At 45.7% G+C, this 16,090-nt stretch overlaps 1 protein-coding gene across 1 annotated transcript in view; it reads left to right on the top strand.

Annotated features, from left to right (window-relative positions):
- Nucleotides 1–7,900, top strand: part of ANKRD33B (ankyrin repeat domain 33B) — a 72,918-nt gene extending 65,018 nt beyond the window's left edge. The window contains exon 4 of the mRNA XM_066374481.1: nucleotides 1,187–7,900. Within this exon, the coding sequence (XP_066230578.1) occupies nucleotides 1,187–2,019 (833 nt within the window). The 3' untranslated portion in view covers nucleotides 2,020–7,900. The remainder of the gene's footprint in view (nucleotides 1–1,186) is intronic.
- Nucleotides 7,901–16,090: the final 8,190 nt, after the last annotated feature.

Genomic DNA, 16,090 nt, shown 5'->3' with positions numbered 1-16,090 from the left:
TTTACTAAGGATGTGACTAGTATAAGTGACATTGTGAGGATGAGTCAGGGTTCTCTAGAGAAAGAGAAGTGATGTGTGATACACATTAAGAGATTTACTTTATTAAGAGATTTGCTTTAAGGAATTGGCTTACATAGTTCAGGGAGTTGGCAAGCATGAGATCTGTAGGGGAGGCCAGCAGGCTAGACACTTATGTGGGAGCTGATGCTGCAGTCTTGAAGCTGAATTCCTTCTTCTGCAGAAAATTTAGCTTTTGTTTTTAAGATCTTCAACTGATTGGACAAGGCCCACCCATATAATTTCAGTTAGTTTCCTTGACTTCAAATCAATTGATTTTGGACATTTACCCCATCTACAAAATGCCTTCACAGCACACCTGGATTTGTGTTTGATTAAATCCCTGAGTTCCAGAGCCTGGCCATATTGACACAAAAACTGCCAACAAGGGTGGGCCTGCCCTGTGGGGGGTGGGAAGTACCTCGGGCCAGGGGTCAGCAGACCTTCTCTCTTACCAGCTTCGAGGCCTTAGGCAGGTCCCTCGGCCACTGTGACTACCACCCATTTACTAAACGCGTGCCTCCTATGAGCCAGGATGATAGGTGTTGAGGAAACAGAAACAGAAACAGGTGAGATGTAGCCTCCATACTGGAGAAGCCCACAGTCTGGAAAAGACCATAGAGCTACAATCAACTAACTACCCAGCATGAGAATGGAATGGCCTCACATTTCTGCAAAATCACAACCATAGCCATCCTCACAGAGATCCGTGAGGGAAAACTAAGATGATAAATAAAGGCAAGTGACTGTACTGTTAGAATTTTTAGAAGAATCTGGCAGCCTTGGTCAAGTGTTCACGAAGCACCTTTGTTGTCATCTCTTTATTGCTGGAAAGCCAAGAAATCTCATTTCTTTAAAAATTCCAAGATTGACATGCTGAGTTTAGGTGGTTTTATTTAAGAAAGATGAATCAGTAAATGGAGCACTTACAGGTGGGTCGTGCGATGGTAGTAAATGCAGTGGGTGACAGTCAGAGGCAGGCTCGTCTACCTGGCTACAGGGAGATTCTATTACTAGGTTTTGGAAGTTTGACCTTTGTTTCATTCCACTGATTTTTGTTTTTTTGCTTGTGGAAGGGAAAAGTTCTTATTGCCTCCACCCATAACTGTTGGTGGCTTGTGTTTTTCAGGGGCGGATGTCCATGCCAGGGACCCGCGCCGCGGGATGTCGCCCCAGGAGTGGGCCACTTATACCGGACGGTTTGAGGCTGTGCGCCTCATCCAGAGGCTGCTGGAACGACCCTGCCCCGAGCAATTCGGGGAAAAGTACAAGCCAGAGTTGCCACTGCCCCTCGAGGGGGTTGTGAAGCTGGAGGAATCCAAAAACTGCTTGCAGAGGCTCGCCGAGTTTGTGCGGTGCCCGCTGACCTTCCGCTCGCACCAGGGCCCGGAGGCTGGGGGGGTCCTGGACCACATGGTCAAGATGACCACGAGTCTCTTCAGTCCTGCTGTGGCCATCGCCTGCCAGACTGTGTGCCCTGAGAACCTCCCCTGTGTGGGGAAAAGGCGGCTGGCAGTGCAGGAAATCCTGGCGGCTCCCAGGGTGCTGGGCACACCTGCGCAGGAGAAGGACAACGGGAAGGGCACTGGGCAGCCATTACGGACTTCCCAGGCCGTGGGGATCTCCAGAGAAGGAGTCCCGAGAGCCAGCCTTCCGTCGTCCCAGCTGCCACGTGCCTCGCGGAAGGCCAGCCTGCTGCCCCTGCACCTGCTTAGGAGGAGCAGTGTGCGCCCGGGCGTGGTCATCCCCAGGGTGCGCATCACCAAGGCGCCAGCGCCCACCTTCCAGCCCGAGCGGGTGCCCGCGAAGGGCAGCACCAAGGACAGCTCCCACCTGCAGCTCCCCAAGTGGAGGTACAAGGAAGCCAAGGAGGAAAAGAGGAAGGCAGAGGAGGCGGAGAGGCAGCGGGTGGCCGCGGCGCAGAAGGAAAAGCGGGTGGCGCCCTGGAAGAAAAGGACGTGAGGGCAGCCCCCCACGGCGCGCCACCCGGAGTCCCAGGAGGAGGCTGCGGGGAGGCACCATGGCTCCGCACCGGGAAGGATGCGCCTCCGCCAGCTCTCCCCGCTCTGGGCGGCACATTCCCCTTCGGGACAGCACCGTCTAGGGAGGGGGGTGGGGACGGAGGAGCAGAAAACAGCCCTTGTTGTTTCAGGCTGCACCTTAGTGCATTGGGCATACTGCAAATCGATTTGCTAAAATCAGTTCCCCTAGCAATCAATACACCTAGCGGGCGATTTGCCTAAAAGTCTACCTTAGAACCTCAAGAAATTTTTAAGACCAATTTATGAAAGGGCGTTTTGTGTATAATTTTGTATTTTAATTATGATCAAATTTGCAGCATTTTACTGGTGGTAGGGATGTTTGTATTTAAGATAGTTTTAATGCATTTGTCTGAGGACAGTTTGTTTAAAATACTGTTTCTAGCAATAATTATTTGTGGGATCTCTATGATTTCATACGAAATTTGTGAAACTTCCCCCTTTTTGTTATTTGATTTTGCCTTTCCTTCTCATTGTGGCTAAACATAGCCCTGCATGTTCTTATTAATTTGATTAAGATATTTGTTTCTATTTAAAGGAGGCATTTTTATACAAACTGATCAAGTGGGACAACAGAAATCAGATTTCCTTGATTTTTTTTGTGAAGCTCTCTTATTCATACAGTGATTATAACCAAGAAAAAACTATTGTCAAAGTATGAAACTGCATAGAGAAACATGTATTATTGCTAGAACTAAACTCATTTTAAGCAAGGGATTTTAGATAAGCTGAACACAAAACTCTTTAACATACTCAAAAACAGATATGAAGAAAAATAACTATTTTTAATAAAATGGGGCAAATCTAATAGTAGAAATACAAAATTAAGTCATATGTGCTCTTCAATAAATTGAATTTAGATATTCTTAAAATATAATAAAAAGGATGGAAAAAGGATAAGGAACCCAGAGTGACAACCACTGACATAGAGGGGAGTAATATTTAGAGGAACAAGGATTAGAGTTGATGTGAGGCAAGCAAACTCGCCCTGAGTGGGCGGGGTGGCAGCCTCCTCCAGACTCAGTTCCAAAGATTCCCTGGGGTGGATTTACTTTTATTTTTCCTTTGATAACTTCCCTGATGTTCAGTTAATCCTCATACTGACTTCATAGAATTTCCAAGATGTGGGCACTTTGGCAGATCAGAGAGGTTGGAACTTGCCCTGGATCCCAAACTCTCAGTGGGAGTTTTCTGTCCATACTTTTTTTTTGTTTAACCTGCAAAAAAAAACACTGAGAAAGTTTAATGACTCTCTGGCCATCTGGGTTGTAGAGTATGTATCACATATGCACTACCGACAGCACTTTATTTAAATAGTATCCTGCTTGGAAGCTATAGATTTAAAATATTACAGACCAGTATAGAAGCTCTTTATTATAATCCTGGATTCACAGGTCAAATCTGTCTGGTCACGTCTGGACCAGTGCCCAGCTGTCTCATGCTTGGGCGGGGGTAGCACTGGCCTCTCCCTACTCCCTCTCTCACAGCGCCATCAGGCATTGAGCAGTCATGGGTCTCATACTCACCTTTCCAAAACCCTCAATATTGCATATTGCACCTGACTGATGAGGAATAGGTGTGCTGATATTTCAGCTTTTGAAGTCAGATTGTAGTGAGTTCCTTCCTCATCCCAAAGAGGCACAGGAGTCTGGACCCACTCTGAGTATCACTGGTAGTAGTTGGCTACAGGTCACCCTTGAGCCTAAGAGTTGGGATTGGCTGAGTCCCTTTGCATGAGATGAGGGCCCACCTTGGTCCCCAAGGTGGAAGCATCCCTAGTCTCCCTGATGGTCTGATCTGTCATCCTTTAAGATCACTTTTTGTATTTATGTACTTTCATTGCTTTGAATAGCTGGCTGCATGGTCTCACTCAGGGATCATTGCCTGAGCCCCGCCCACCAGGGGCAAGGGCATTGATGGGTTCCTTCTTGTTTTCATGTCTCCTAGGCTTTGTCACATTTGTTCTCTGCCATCCCCTTCGCCTCATCTCTTTCCTTGTTTACCTTTTCTTCCTCTGCACATTTTCTTCTTCAGATTTGGCTAAATCGCTTGCTCATCCCTAGCCCCACTATTCTGAGGTCTAAAACAGGCAAAAAAGCGAGGCTCTTATAAGAGGCGATGTGGCGTCCCTGTTGATTGCTCATGTCATGACCGCCAAACACCCAATAGTGGAAGAAAGACAGATTTCTCTAGTGTCCGTGCAGGTGATTTAGACTTTTGGCACCCTCCCCTTTTAGGGAGGGAGCCCTAGGTTTCTCTCCTGACAGATGACACCACCACCTCCATGTACAGAGGGGGGAGGGTCTGATGTCTGCTTGCACCCCTGATGTTTATTAAGTATAAATAGGAAATTTCAAGTTGACAGGTACCTTCTCAGGGATTTATATATAAACATAGTTAGGGGCAAAGTTGAAGTATATTTTAATACTTTTTAGTGTTTGTGTGAATTATGACTAAACTAGACAGAAGAAATGTTTCCAAGACAACGTCAGTGCTGCTGTTGCCTAGGGAGATGTCTGGGAATCGCCTCTCAGTCGAGATTTCCTGGTTATTGGAAACCCAGGACATGGCCGCTATAGTGGCTCTGGGGTCGATGTGGAGTCACTTCAGTGCCCCTTGGTCGCCTCTTATGGATGTGAGCCCTGTAATTATACCCCCCGCAATGTGAGTAGCATGGCTGTGGTAACCCAGATGGGCCATTCATTGCTTTTACTTCTAGAACTGGTTCCTCCCCATCTGATTTTTGGGTGTGTGGTGGGAGATGATTCAGTTTCCCACCACAGTGGTGTGCCACCACTAGTTCTGCTCCAAGCTCAGCGCTGGGGAGGGGGCAGGACACACTGGGGGGGGCATCTGGAATGATCAGGGTGTTCAGAGGCTGCAACTTCCACATCTTTGGCTACATTAGGGAAATGCAGCATGTAACATTAGGAACCTTTAAGTTTATGACCCTCCTTTAGGCATCATGAGCTACCTCAAGAATATGAAGATGGGAAATTGCACTATCTTCAGCATCTCAACTGATCAAGGCTTATTTTGCTGAAAAGGATGAACTTCATGATGTCAGTTGGAAAATGGGACTTGTGAGTGCAGAGGGACTATTCCGGGCCACCTCTGCCACTTCCTTCTGCGGCCAGTGGGTGACCAGGTCTCTGGAAGTTCAGTGTAAGTGGAGACGAGACTGTTGTCTGTGAAACTGAATCTCGTGAGCTGGGGCCAGACCCTGGCCCTGTGGTGGATGCTTGCTGTCCCCAGGGAAGACTCATGGGCACATTACGAAGAAAATTGTTCCTGAAAGGTAAATAAATGGGCTGAGACTGAGAAGCAGTGTCATTTGTCTCTTGTGGCCTCTGGCAGGAGCACTGGGGTTTCCCCTTGTCCACACTACATGAAGAGAGGAGACGGCCTCTTCCTAATTCTGCTGTTTGCTCTGTGAAATGAGTTACAGCCCTGCTGTTCAGAAGGTGTTCTTTCTCCTGGTTCACCTGGAGCTTCTCGCTCACTCATTTTTCCATTCTAATGTAATATGGTTGTTCCTGATTGTATTGAGATTGATCACAAACTGTTGGAAGCTCCTAGTCATAACCAGTCCTTTACATGATAAAATGCTAGTACTTTTTCTTGTTTACAGTGTTGAGAAATTCTAACATGCTACCTGAGGGTTTGCTCAGGACCTTTTTTGTTCCATCGTGGAGAACTGTTTGGATTCTGCACCTGGCTGTGGTCACCTGCATGCAAAAATGCTCAGGGCCCCGTTTCTGTGGGCGTGGGCCTCGGTTTCCCCTGAAGCAGGCTTGCATTAGCTCTGTCTCATCTGGTCAACTGCCAGGAGAGCCAGGCTCTTCTGGGGAAGGAAAGGATGGTAGAGCACAGTCGCTCCTTATGAAACAACCAAGTCACGTTTATGACAGCAGCTGGAGCTGGGTAGAAAGTCACCGCGCAGAGTGATTGTCAGCCGCACAGCACTAACAGCCAGGCTGGTTCTTCCCAAACCTTGAATTCATGTGTTGCTTCATGAACGTTTAAAAAAGTGGCTAAAGACAGTCCTCTGAAGGTTGTCTCTTTGAAAGAAATAAAAAACCCCACTGCTACTTGCATCGATTAACTAATTTTTGAGTCACTCAGGTGAATGTTGGGGCTGCATGCACAATTTCCTGGCTGGGACCCAGCTTGAAATAAGACCCGTGTGAACGGTGTGGCCCCTGCGAGGGCCACAGCCCTTAGCAGCAAGCTGTGCCAAAGTGGACAGTGTGTGCAGGTGTGAGTGTGCACACACACACACACACACACACACACACACACACACACACACAGGCAAATGACCTGGAGGGAGAACTGGCTTTGTGCTCACACGGGTGACTGTTGCTGTGGTTTCACTGTGGGTCCTGGGCAATGCCAGGTGTGACCTGCCTGGATGGTGTTCAGGAGAACTGGGCAACCGAGGCCCCCTGGGCACTCCAGCCAGTGTGACATGTGACTCAGCCAGAGCGTCATAACGCAGGTCTTTTTTTTTTGAGAGGTGGTCTTTGCTTAGGTGTCTAATGTAGGAGCTCCTCGCTGAGGCCCGGTAGCCAGGTCTGCGGCATCTCTCTGCCCTTAGCAAACATCCTTGGCGTCGAGAAACCCTAACTCCGAGAAGACTGCGCTTAGAGAGCTCTGCCAGGCACTCAGCCCATGGCTGCAGCGTGGGGGCTGACTCACTGAAATTTGGCACCAGGTTAACATTGAATCCACATTTTACCTGTACGAAGTGCTAAAATCCCCCCCCCCCCCCAAGCCTGCCTAAGTATTAGATACTTTAATCAACAGCAACACAATTTAGGTTCTGAGAGAAATCATTTCATCATAATGCGATACCTTTATATTGTTCTTAAGGAAAATGTAGGAGAGAAACAAAGGTGAGGCCAGCCTGTGCTGACCTGATGCTTTATGAAGTTTTTTTGGGGGGTCGCATGGAGATACTTTAATTAACAACATTTGGGAGCAACAGTTCTAGCAGCTTGTTTGGAACTGCACAGCTATGTTGAATTTGCTGAAAATCACAAAAGGAAGCTATACACCCAGAAATGTTAGCAGCAGCCTTCAGAACATCCTAAGGAATTTGAACAACACATCCCATTCAAATAAACAGAAAAGGCTCATCTCTTTGCAATTCTCTTTATTCAAGTCGTCCTGCCTGGCATTTATCGGATGTCTGAGGATGCGTGTGAACAGTCTTCCACACAGTGTGCCAGTTTCAGGTTATGTTTCATTTTGGTATAAGCTCTGTTTTCTGAATGTAAAGCTATTTTTTATTGTTATTCCAAAAAATCCAGTAGGTTTCTGGATATGTTGAGTCCAGATATAATTCTGTAAAATTCATAGTGCTTTATTTTGAAGTGAGAGTTTTTGTTAGTTTCTAAGAGGTAGTTTCCTATTTAGATAGACCTCAGGGCTATCGTGGGACCTACGTATAAATGTGACCCCACAACTTCGGTTCTTGATATCTAAAAGTTTAATCATCTTTAAGTTAGATATGATATATTATTTAACAGAAAGAATGTGTTTTCCCTTTTAACTTCTAACAATTTCTGTACTTAATGCTTAAAAAAATGTAGAAAAAATGATGTGATAATGTAAAAAATAATGGGAATTGTGGCTACAAAAATAAAAATCACTTGTAAAATAAACAATCTTATGGTACAATCATTTGATATTTGAATAAACCTAAGTGTGTATAAATTAGAAAATGAAACAATGGAATATACAAGTATTTTTAATGTCACTTATTTTGATCAAAATAAATGTGCACTTTCCTCTCCTGACACACTCGTTCTTTATTTTTCAAAAGGTAACATTTAAAAAATGTATTCAGGTATTGATGAATATCTCCTCCTACATTAAAATAATTTCTTTGCAGTTCATCTCTTCCTGGCTTACACCTTGATAGACAGACATACTTCCGTCATGTTTCCAAGTATTGACCCATACATACAAAGTCAAAACAAAAGTACAGTTTTATTTTTATGAGGATTCTTTTACTTAAATGGTACAATGTAAATGTTGTTCTTTAGTTTCTTTTCTTTACTTAAAATGTCTCTGGAAAGCTTTTTAAAGAATTTAGAAATTAATTTTATTTTCTCTTAACAGCTAAAATGGTAATGCTCAAACACAGGAGAAATCAACCAAACACTATGAAAAAGTCTCAAGGGAAAAGGGACTCACCCTCCCCTGGGGTGGTCCCTAACACCGATTACTTGTGCATCTTTCTAGAAATACAGTCTAAATGGTTTCTTCCCTTCAGGCATCATGCAGATGAGATCCCCTTGCATGTGCAGTTTCTTTCCCTCCTGTTGGGGAAAGCTGTTTTATTTAGTTCTTCCAGTCTTGTTGATTGCTGCGTCGTATTCCTTGACAGAGGTGCATCACGATTCATTTAGCCATTTCTCCATATTAGACTATTACAGTATATTTGGTTCTTACCTCTTACAAGTAATGAAGAACCTCGAACTTACCTATTTTTACCCACAAGTGAATCTTTTCCTAAGATAGGAGTAAAGAGGTGGATTTTGCCAGGTAGAGGGGGAAACACGGTTTAATTTCAATAGTCACTGTTGCATTGTCCTTTGCAAAGGCTGCTGAGAACTTGCCCGCTGGCAGTGGACAAGAGAGGTCATTTCTCACCTGCAGTAACACTTAACTCTTCTTCGGACTTTCTAAGTTTTGCCAATCTAATAGTAAAACAATTCTATCTCATTTTAACTTTCATTTCTCCAATTGTTGGCAAGGTTGAGCATCTTTTCACGTGTCTTTGGGCCACTTTTATTTCCTGCTACAAGAATTTCTTATTTTTATCTGTTTCTTAATTTTTCTTTTATTTTTTGGTGTCATTTTGCTCATTTGTAGGAGTTTGCTACAAATTTTGGATAATAGTCCTTTGACACATATTGTATTTATTTTCTCCTTTTATCATTCTCTTTCAGGTATCTTGTATAAAAGTTTTAAATTTAGTCAAAACTGTCAAACTAAAAATATTTGCATTCTTTATTTCCTTAGGACATTTTTCCTGCCCACAAATTAACATTTTTTTCCCTGTATTTTCTTCTGATTCACAGAAACTTTGTTTTTTTCTTTTTAGCCCTAAAAAATTACATTCATACACAATTCATCATTTAGGTTGTATTTAATGGAACTGAAAACAAATAGCTCCTATTCACTTGAAAAGTTTGCTCCACATTTAGGAAATCTTAAGTCTCATGCATTAAAAATCATGATCCTACTTATCAAAAATTATAACTATTAAGGAAGGCCTTAAACAAGGAGTCAAATTTTAAAGAAAACTTTGTTCTAGATCAAGATTGTTATTGGAGAGTATTTGTACTTGTTTGTAAAGAGCAAATGATGGTGTAGGTGATGGGTGGGAGTATTGTTGAATGGGAAGGTGTCATATAAAGGGACAGATCTATTCAAAAAGTCTGAGCAGTGAGACAGGACAGGTGAGTGGGGGAGGGGAAGCTGGTTGGTGTCTTATTTTCCTGGCAGATACTGCACAACTTTGAATCTCAAATTTCCCTCCCATGGAAGCTAGGAGTGTGACCGGGGGGCCTGAAGCATGCCCTGGAAACACCTCTGTCTGAGAGCTTCTAGCTCAGTGTCTGTCCTCTGCTGTCCTCCTCCGGAAGTCATGTGGTCAAGAGTGTCAGTCTTACGAAGACTGACATATAGCCCTCGCCCCTGCCTGGCTCAGTGGGTCACTCCTGCTGTCTCCCTTGATGGTGACTGGGCTGGCTTCCAGCTGTGGGGACATTAAAATGTAGCCTGGAAATCTCCAGTCTGCTGACAAAACAAACTTTGATGTATAAATTGTCCAGGTAAATTGTCAGCTGCCTGCAGTGTCCTGTCTCTGGTCACACTGCCACTGCAGCAAAGTCACCAGATCACAGGTCTCACAGATCACTGTTTTCCCGTATGCTTTCCTGGCTAAAAAAATTTAAAAATAAAATATATGATTCAAATCTGCCTTGGTACTTCAAAACTGTGATTTAAAAAACAAGGAAATCAAGACGTTAGTTAGCTGTAAGAATATGATATCAGTTTTTCATGAACTCATTGAAAAAAGATTTCTTAGTGCCAAGAGCCTAGTTGGGAAGCTTGGATAGGGCCACTCTCTGGGCTACCAGAGACAGGAGCATTTAAGGATCTGGATTTTGGTGTGGAGGTTGTCAGTTGGCAGTGAAAAAGGTTGTAAAATGTTCTCACTCCTGGGCAAAGGAGTCTCTTGGATGGGAGCCCTGAGTCATCTCACTGCCCTTTCACCCCCTGTCCCTGGGCTGCCCCATGGAAGAGACCATCTTTTAACTGGTAACTGTTCTGAGTGATCACTGAAAGGGGCAAACTTGACCTTCCTGGCCAAATCCTCTTTGAATGTGACTCCTCCAGTCTCATCTTCCTCCTTTGGTTCAAGTGTGTGATGCTCTTTGAGGGAGGCCATAGGCCAGGGGCAGGCAGAGGCAGATTAAGGTCAATTGAGGCCCCAGGGACAGAAGAAAATATTAGGCCCCTTGTCATTAGAAAGAAGTGTAAAGTTGGGGTTTAGTGGGTCCCTTCAGAAGTCAGGGCCCAGGGCGTGCGCTCAGTGTGCCCGCCGTCAAATCCGCTTCTGGGGGTAGGAAAAGCAACCGCTCCATCTGTCCCTCGCTGCTGTGCAGGTGCTGGGCCCACTGTCCCCCCATCCCTCGCCCCTCACTGGCTCCCAGCAAGTCCCTCCTGCTGTCTCTCTTGATGGTGACTGGGCTGGCTTCCAGCAGCGGGGACATTAAAAGTAGCCTAGAAACCTCCAGTCTGCTGACAAAACAAACTTTTCTCTAACTGTGTTTTGCTAACTCTACACACTCATTTTAGTCCCAAATTCGGGCTATTAAGATATTGTGGCAACTCTCAAGGTCTCCCTGAGTCAACGGCTTAACCTCCGCAGGTACAGAAACTCTTGGTTCTCAAAACGCCAGGGTTGCTGGTGCATGATCAGCCTGGAAAATGTCAGAAATACACCTTCTGGTGCCCTACCTGTTTTAATTTCCTGTGATTACTGTGACAAATTGCTTCAAACTTGGCTGGCTCCAAACAACAGAGACAGATGTAATCCTTCACAGCTCTGGGGGCCGGAAGTCTGAAGTCAAGATGCGGGCAGCACCATGTTCTTTCTGAAGGCTCTAGGGAGGACCCTTCCTTGCCTCTTCCAGCTCCTGGTGGTTGCCTGCAGTCCTTGGCTTGTAGCAGCCTCAGTCTGTCTTTGTTACCACATGGCCATCTTCCCTCTGTGTGTGTCTGTGTCCACATTTTCCTCTTTTTATAAGGATACCACTCATTCGGTTAGTGCCCACCCTAATCCACTATGACCTTATCTTAACTACATGTGCAAAAGATCCTATTTCCAAATGAGGTGACATTCACAGGTACCTAGGTTAGGACTTCAACAAATCTTTTTTGGGGGATACAACTCAACCTGCAACACCACCTAGGTCAACTCGAGTTAGAGACACTGGGAGCCTGGGAGCGCCTGCCTCCCCAAGCTCTGCGTCCCACCGGGCCTCCTCCCCACACCCACTCTCCGGCACTCTCCCGCCTCACTGGCCACTCTGTGCTGACGAGCCCCTCCTCTGCGCCGCCCCTGAGGGCCAGAGCCAGTTTTTATCCTCTTCTCTGCACCCCTGTCTGGGCCATCTCAGCAGCCCATGGCTTTAAATGCCAGCTAGAGGCAGTTGAACCAATTTGGGTATTCAAGTGTGACCTCGCTCAGGTGCTCTAGGCCAGGTGCCTGCAGCCTACTCACTGGAACCCAGCTGCTGCCTGTGTCTATAAATGCAGTTATGTTGGAGCATGGCCTGCTCACTGATCGACATACTGTCTGTAGTGGTTTTTACTTTCCAAGAGCACAGTTGAGTAGTTCTGACAAGAGGCTGCATGCCCAGAAAACCTACAATCTTTACTATCTGACCTTTACAGAAAAAGCTTGCTGACCCCTGCCTAGGTGCCCATGACACAGTGTGTGTGTATGGGGGGGGGGGGATTTGCTTGTGGCTGTGAAGTAGGTGTTGCAAACCTAGCATGTGCCAAACACAGCTCCTTATTTTCTTTTAAATTGAGATATAATTGACATAAAACATTATGTTGGTTTCAGGTGTACATGATGATTAGATATTTGTCTATATTGTGAAATGATCACCACAATAAGTTCATTTAACATCCTTCACCACACATAGTTACGAGTTCTTGTGATAAGGACTTCTAAGAGGTATACTCACAGCCCTTTCGAATACACAAGGCAGTATTATTAGCGAGAGTCCCCATGCTGCACAGTATAGCTCTGTGATTATTTCATAACTGGAACTTTGTACCTTTTGACCTCATTTTTCACACTATCAACCCCCTACTTCTATCAACCAGCAATCCGTTCTCTGTATCTATGAGGTTTTTTGTTTATTTGTTTTTTAGATTCTACATATTAGTGAGATCATATGGTGTTTGCCTTTCTCTGACTTATTTCACTTAGCATAAGGCTCTCAAGGTCCATCCATGCTATTGCAAATGGTAAGATTTCCTTTTTAAATGGTGGACTAATATTTCGTTGCCTATGTATACACCACATCTTCTCTACCCATTATCTATCGATGGACACATAGGCTGTTCCCATATCTTGGCCATTGTAAATAACGCTGCAGTGAACATGGGAGTGCATTTATCTTTCTGAGTTAGTGTTTTCATTTTCTTCGGTTAAATACCGAGAAGTGGAATTGCTGGATCACTGGGTAGTTCTAGTTTTGATTTTTGGAGGCACGTCTGTACTGTTTTCCAGATAGCCCTTGACTTCCTCCTCAACCTGTTTTTTTTCTCCCAGCTTCTCTATCAATTGCATGGCTTCCCCGTGTGTCCAGGTGCTGAAGCCGAAACCTCGGCACTCATGACCCTTCCTTCTTCCTGCTCTCATTCCCACCATCCCAACTACTGCAAATCTGATCGCCTTCGTTGTTTTGGTGGCCTCTCATTTACCTCATTGGTGAAGGAGAGATTCTTGCCCTAAGGTTATGAGGATGGCCAAACACACAGCATCCCACACTGGGCAGTTGAGATGTGCAGAGATCATTCCTAGGGGCTGGGCTCTGACCCCGAAGATGAGCGGAAACTGCAGGAGGTCCAAAGCACACCTGTGTTGCCATCAGCCTCCTCAGTTCGTCTGTCCAGGAGTCAGAAAACTGACTCACCACCAGCTTCTTCCTGCTGGCTGAGCAGGTAGTGATGGCTGTCCTGCTACCAGTGCCTCTTTGGACAATGCTGATTAGGCCATGAGATAAAGGTGTTTGAGTAGGAGGACGTTAAATGACAATGGAAACCCGCTAAATCAGCTTGGTAGAAACAGCAACGTGGAAGATACTCTGCTTTATTAGACTTGGCCTGGCTCTCCTCCCAGAAAAGCATACGGGAGAGAAGATGCTTGGCTAGCTTAATTAAACCAAATGACAATGCACATATTCCAAGCTGTGTGAGGAAAGGTCTTTGGAGACAGACAGACCGGGTCCAGTCCTGGCTTTGTTACTTGTTTTCTTTGTAATCCTGGCAGTGTTACTCATTTTCTTGAAGAATAAATCTCTGAATGAACGCTGCTCACTCTGCCTGGTGCCAGTCCTGGACAGAGAGATACTGGGTCCACTCTGAGCATAGACTCTGTGCTCAGAGTAATGTGACTGACAGTCTTCAGGAGTTTTCCACTTCTTCTCTGCCTGCACAGCCTCCAGGTGATCAGGATTGTCAAGAACCCGAGTGATCCTCGTGGGAGGTAGATCAGCACAACACAGCCCACAGTGGGATGAGGGCAGATGCGTGTTCCAAAGGCCTCCTGAGCTCTAACATCCTTCACTAGGAAGTCTTCCCTCAGGGAGAATCAGGCAGAGCCATGCAGCCTCAGGTCCTGTGTGAGCCCTGGCCCTGAGAGCGCCCTGGCCCTGAGAGCGCCGTGGCCCACGCAGCGTCTCCCGGCAGGTGCAGAGGTGTCCCTGCTCCTGGCCCAGGCCTGCAATGCCGTCCTAGTCCACTGGACTCTGTCATCTGTGTTTGGCTGAGCTGCATGGTGTCCTCGATGCCAGCAGCCACATCCCAGACTGACTGGGTCCCGCTCTTTCCAACCACGATGAGGAAGAAGGACTGTCCCTAGGAGAAGTCCACCATCTCTCCTCAGAGTCTAGAGTGGAGCCTGGCAAAGAGGCCTGTTCTCAGAGGGGGACCTGGGAGAGGTGGACAGTAGCTGCCAGCCTGTTCTCCGGCCATCCAGATACTTAGAACTTAGAAAATCAAGCAAAGACAGAAAGCGGACCTCCCATGAAGCAGTGAGAACCTTGAGTCTCAGCCCTGTGACACTGAAACTGCCATCTGAGCACCACGGCCCAGTAGTCCTGGACCCTGACCCAGGCTGGCATTCTCAGTGTTGGACCTCAGCAAGGGGGAGCGTGGCACTGCCTCAAGAAATTGAGAATACAAGCAACAAAGTGTTTAATTCCTTTGATTTTTCTCTACGATAAGCACATAAAAATTATACTGTTTTCTTAAAGAAGTTATGGACACAGGGTGCTTCAGAAAATCAGGGTGAGAAATTCACATGGCACGCTCCTCCGGTGCCACCATGACCCGTGGCTCACCTGCAGCCTTGACCAACTAAAGAGTGCACAGGGGGTTTATTGGGGTATCTTTCTAGGCCAAGCACAGAGAGTGACGACCTCCTGATTCAGGGCACATCTGCTCCCCTGAGAGAAGGGCTTTAGGTCAGAGGCAGCTCCATAAAAAGCTGGGGGCCAAGGTGGCCCCAGTGATCATTTGATGCCTGAGTCCTTCTGTTGGTCTCCCAACAGGACTGTGGGTGCAACTGGGAGAGTTGGCTGGACCGGGAGGTATGAGGGCAGAGTTCCCAAGACTGTCCTTGCTTCTGACAGCACCTGCAAGTTTGGGGAGTGTGGATTTCCAGAACTATAGCCAGGTTCAATAATTCTCTAGAAGGACTTGCAGAACTCATGGAAAGCTACCTTACTCATATGTTACAGGGAAAAGATATGTATTAAGGTCAGCCAAAGGAAAGGATGCAGGGGGCAGAATCTAGGACAGTGCCAAATGTGAAGCTTCCATTGTCCTGAGGATTTATTACCATCCTGCCATCGACGTGCGACAATATGTATGGAGTATTGCCAATCAGGGAAGCTCACTTGAGCATCGGTGTTCAGAGGTTTTATGGGGCTACATTATGTAAGCTCAGGACCTAAACATATCTGAAGCTCCAATCTAGATGCTTGGTGACCAGAGGACTTTTTTCTTCCTCCGTCTTTTGGGGCTTTACTGCCATCTGGGATAACTTCTGTTGATTAAGGGCACCTGTGTAGGCAGAGAACTATCTGAGCTTTTTGAAAGAGAATACCAAAGATGGCCTGGGTGGTCAGAGAGTAAGGATGGGAATTAGATGGATGGGGGATGAATTGAGTGTCAAAATGACAATGGAGTGTTCTGCTCTTTAAAATTGGTGGTGGAAAGCATAAAACTTGGTGTCAGATCTGTCTTACTTTTGCCACCTACTAGCTATGTAAATTAAGTCAGTCATTTTACCACACCGAACCTGTTTCCTCATTGGTATAACAGCAATAATAACAATGCCCACCAGACAGAGTTGCTGTGAGTGACTGGCACATAGTTAGTGCTCAATACATATGAGGAGAATGATAATGGTGGTGATGAAGGTGATGATGATGGTGGTGAAGATAGTGATCGTAATGTCGATGGTGACGGTGGTGATGATGATGATGGTGATTTAGGTCCAGAATCTACTCCTGTGGGAAATCTACGTTGATCCCTTTGCGAGTCATGAAAAATAATGAAACTCTGGTTAAGTTTATATAGTTTAAACAAAGTACAGTATTCATTAATAAAAGCCCACATAGTACTGTCTTATATTTGGATTATCTAACTGTCCTTGAAGAAAATAC

The sequence above is a fragment of the Saccopteryx leptura genome, chromosome 1 (genome assembly GCF_036850995.1).
Source record: "Saccopteryx leptura isolate mSacLep1 chromosome 1, mSacLep1_pri_phased_curated, whole genome shotgun sequence".
Classification (NCBI taxonomy): Eukaryota; Metazoa; Chordata; class Mammalia; order Chiroptera; family Emballonuridae; genus Saccopteryx; species Saccopteryx leptura.
This window is presented reverse-complemented; position numbering and strand designations above follow the sequence as displayed.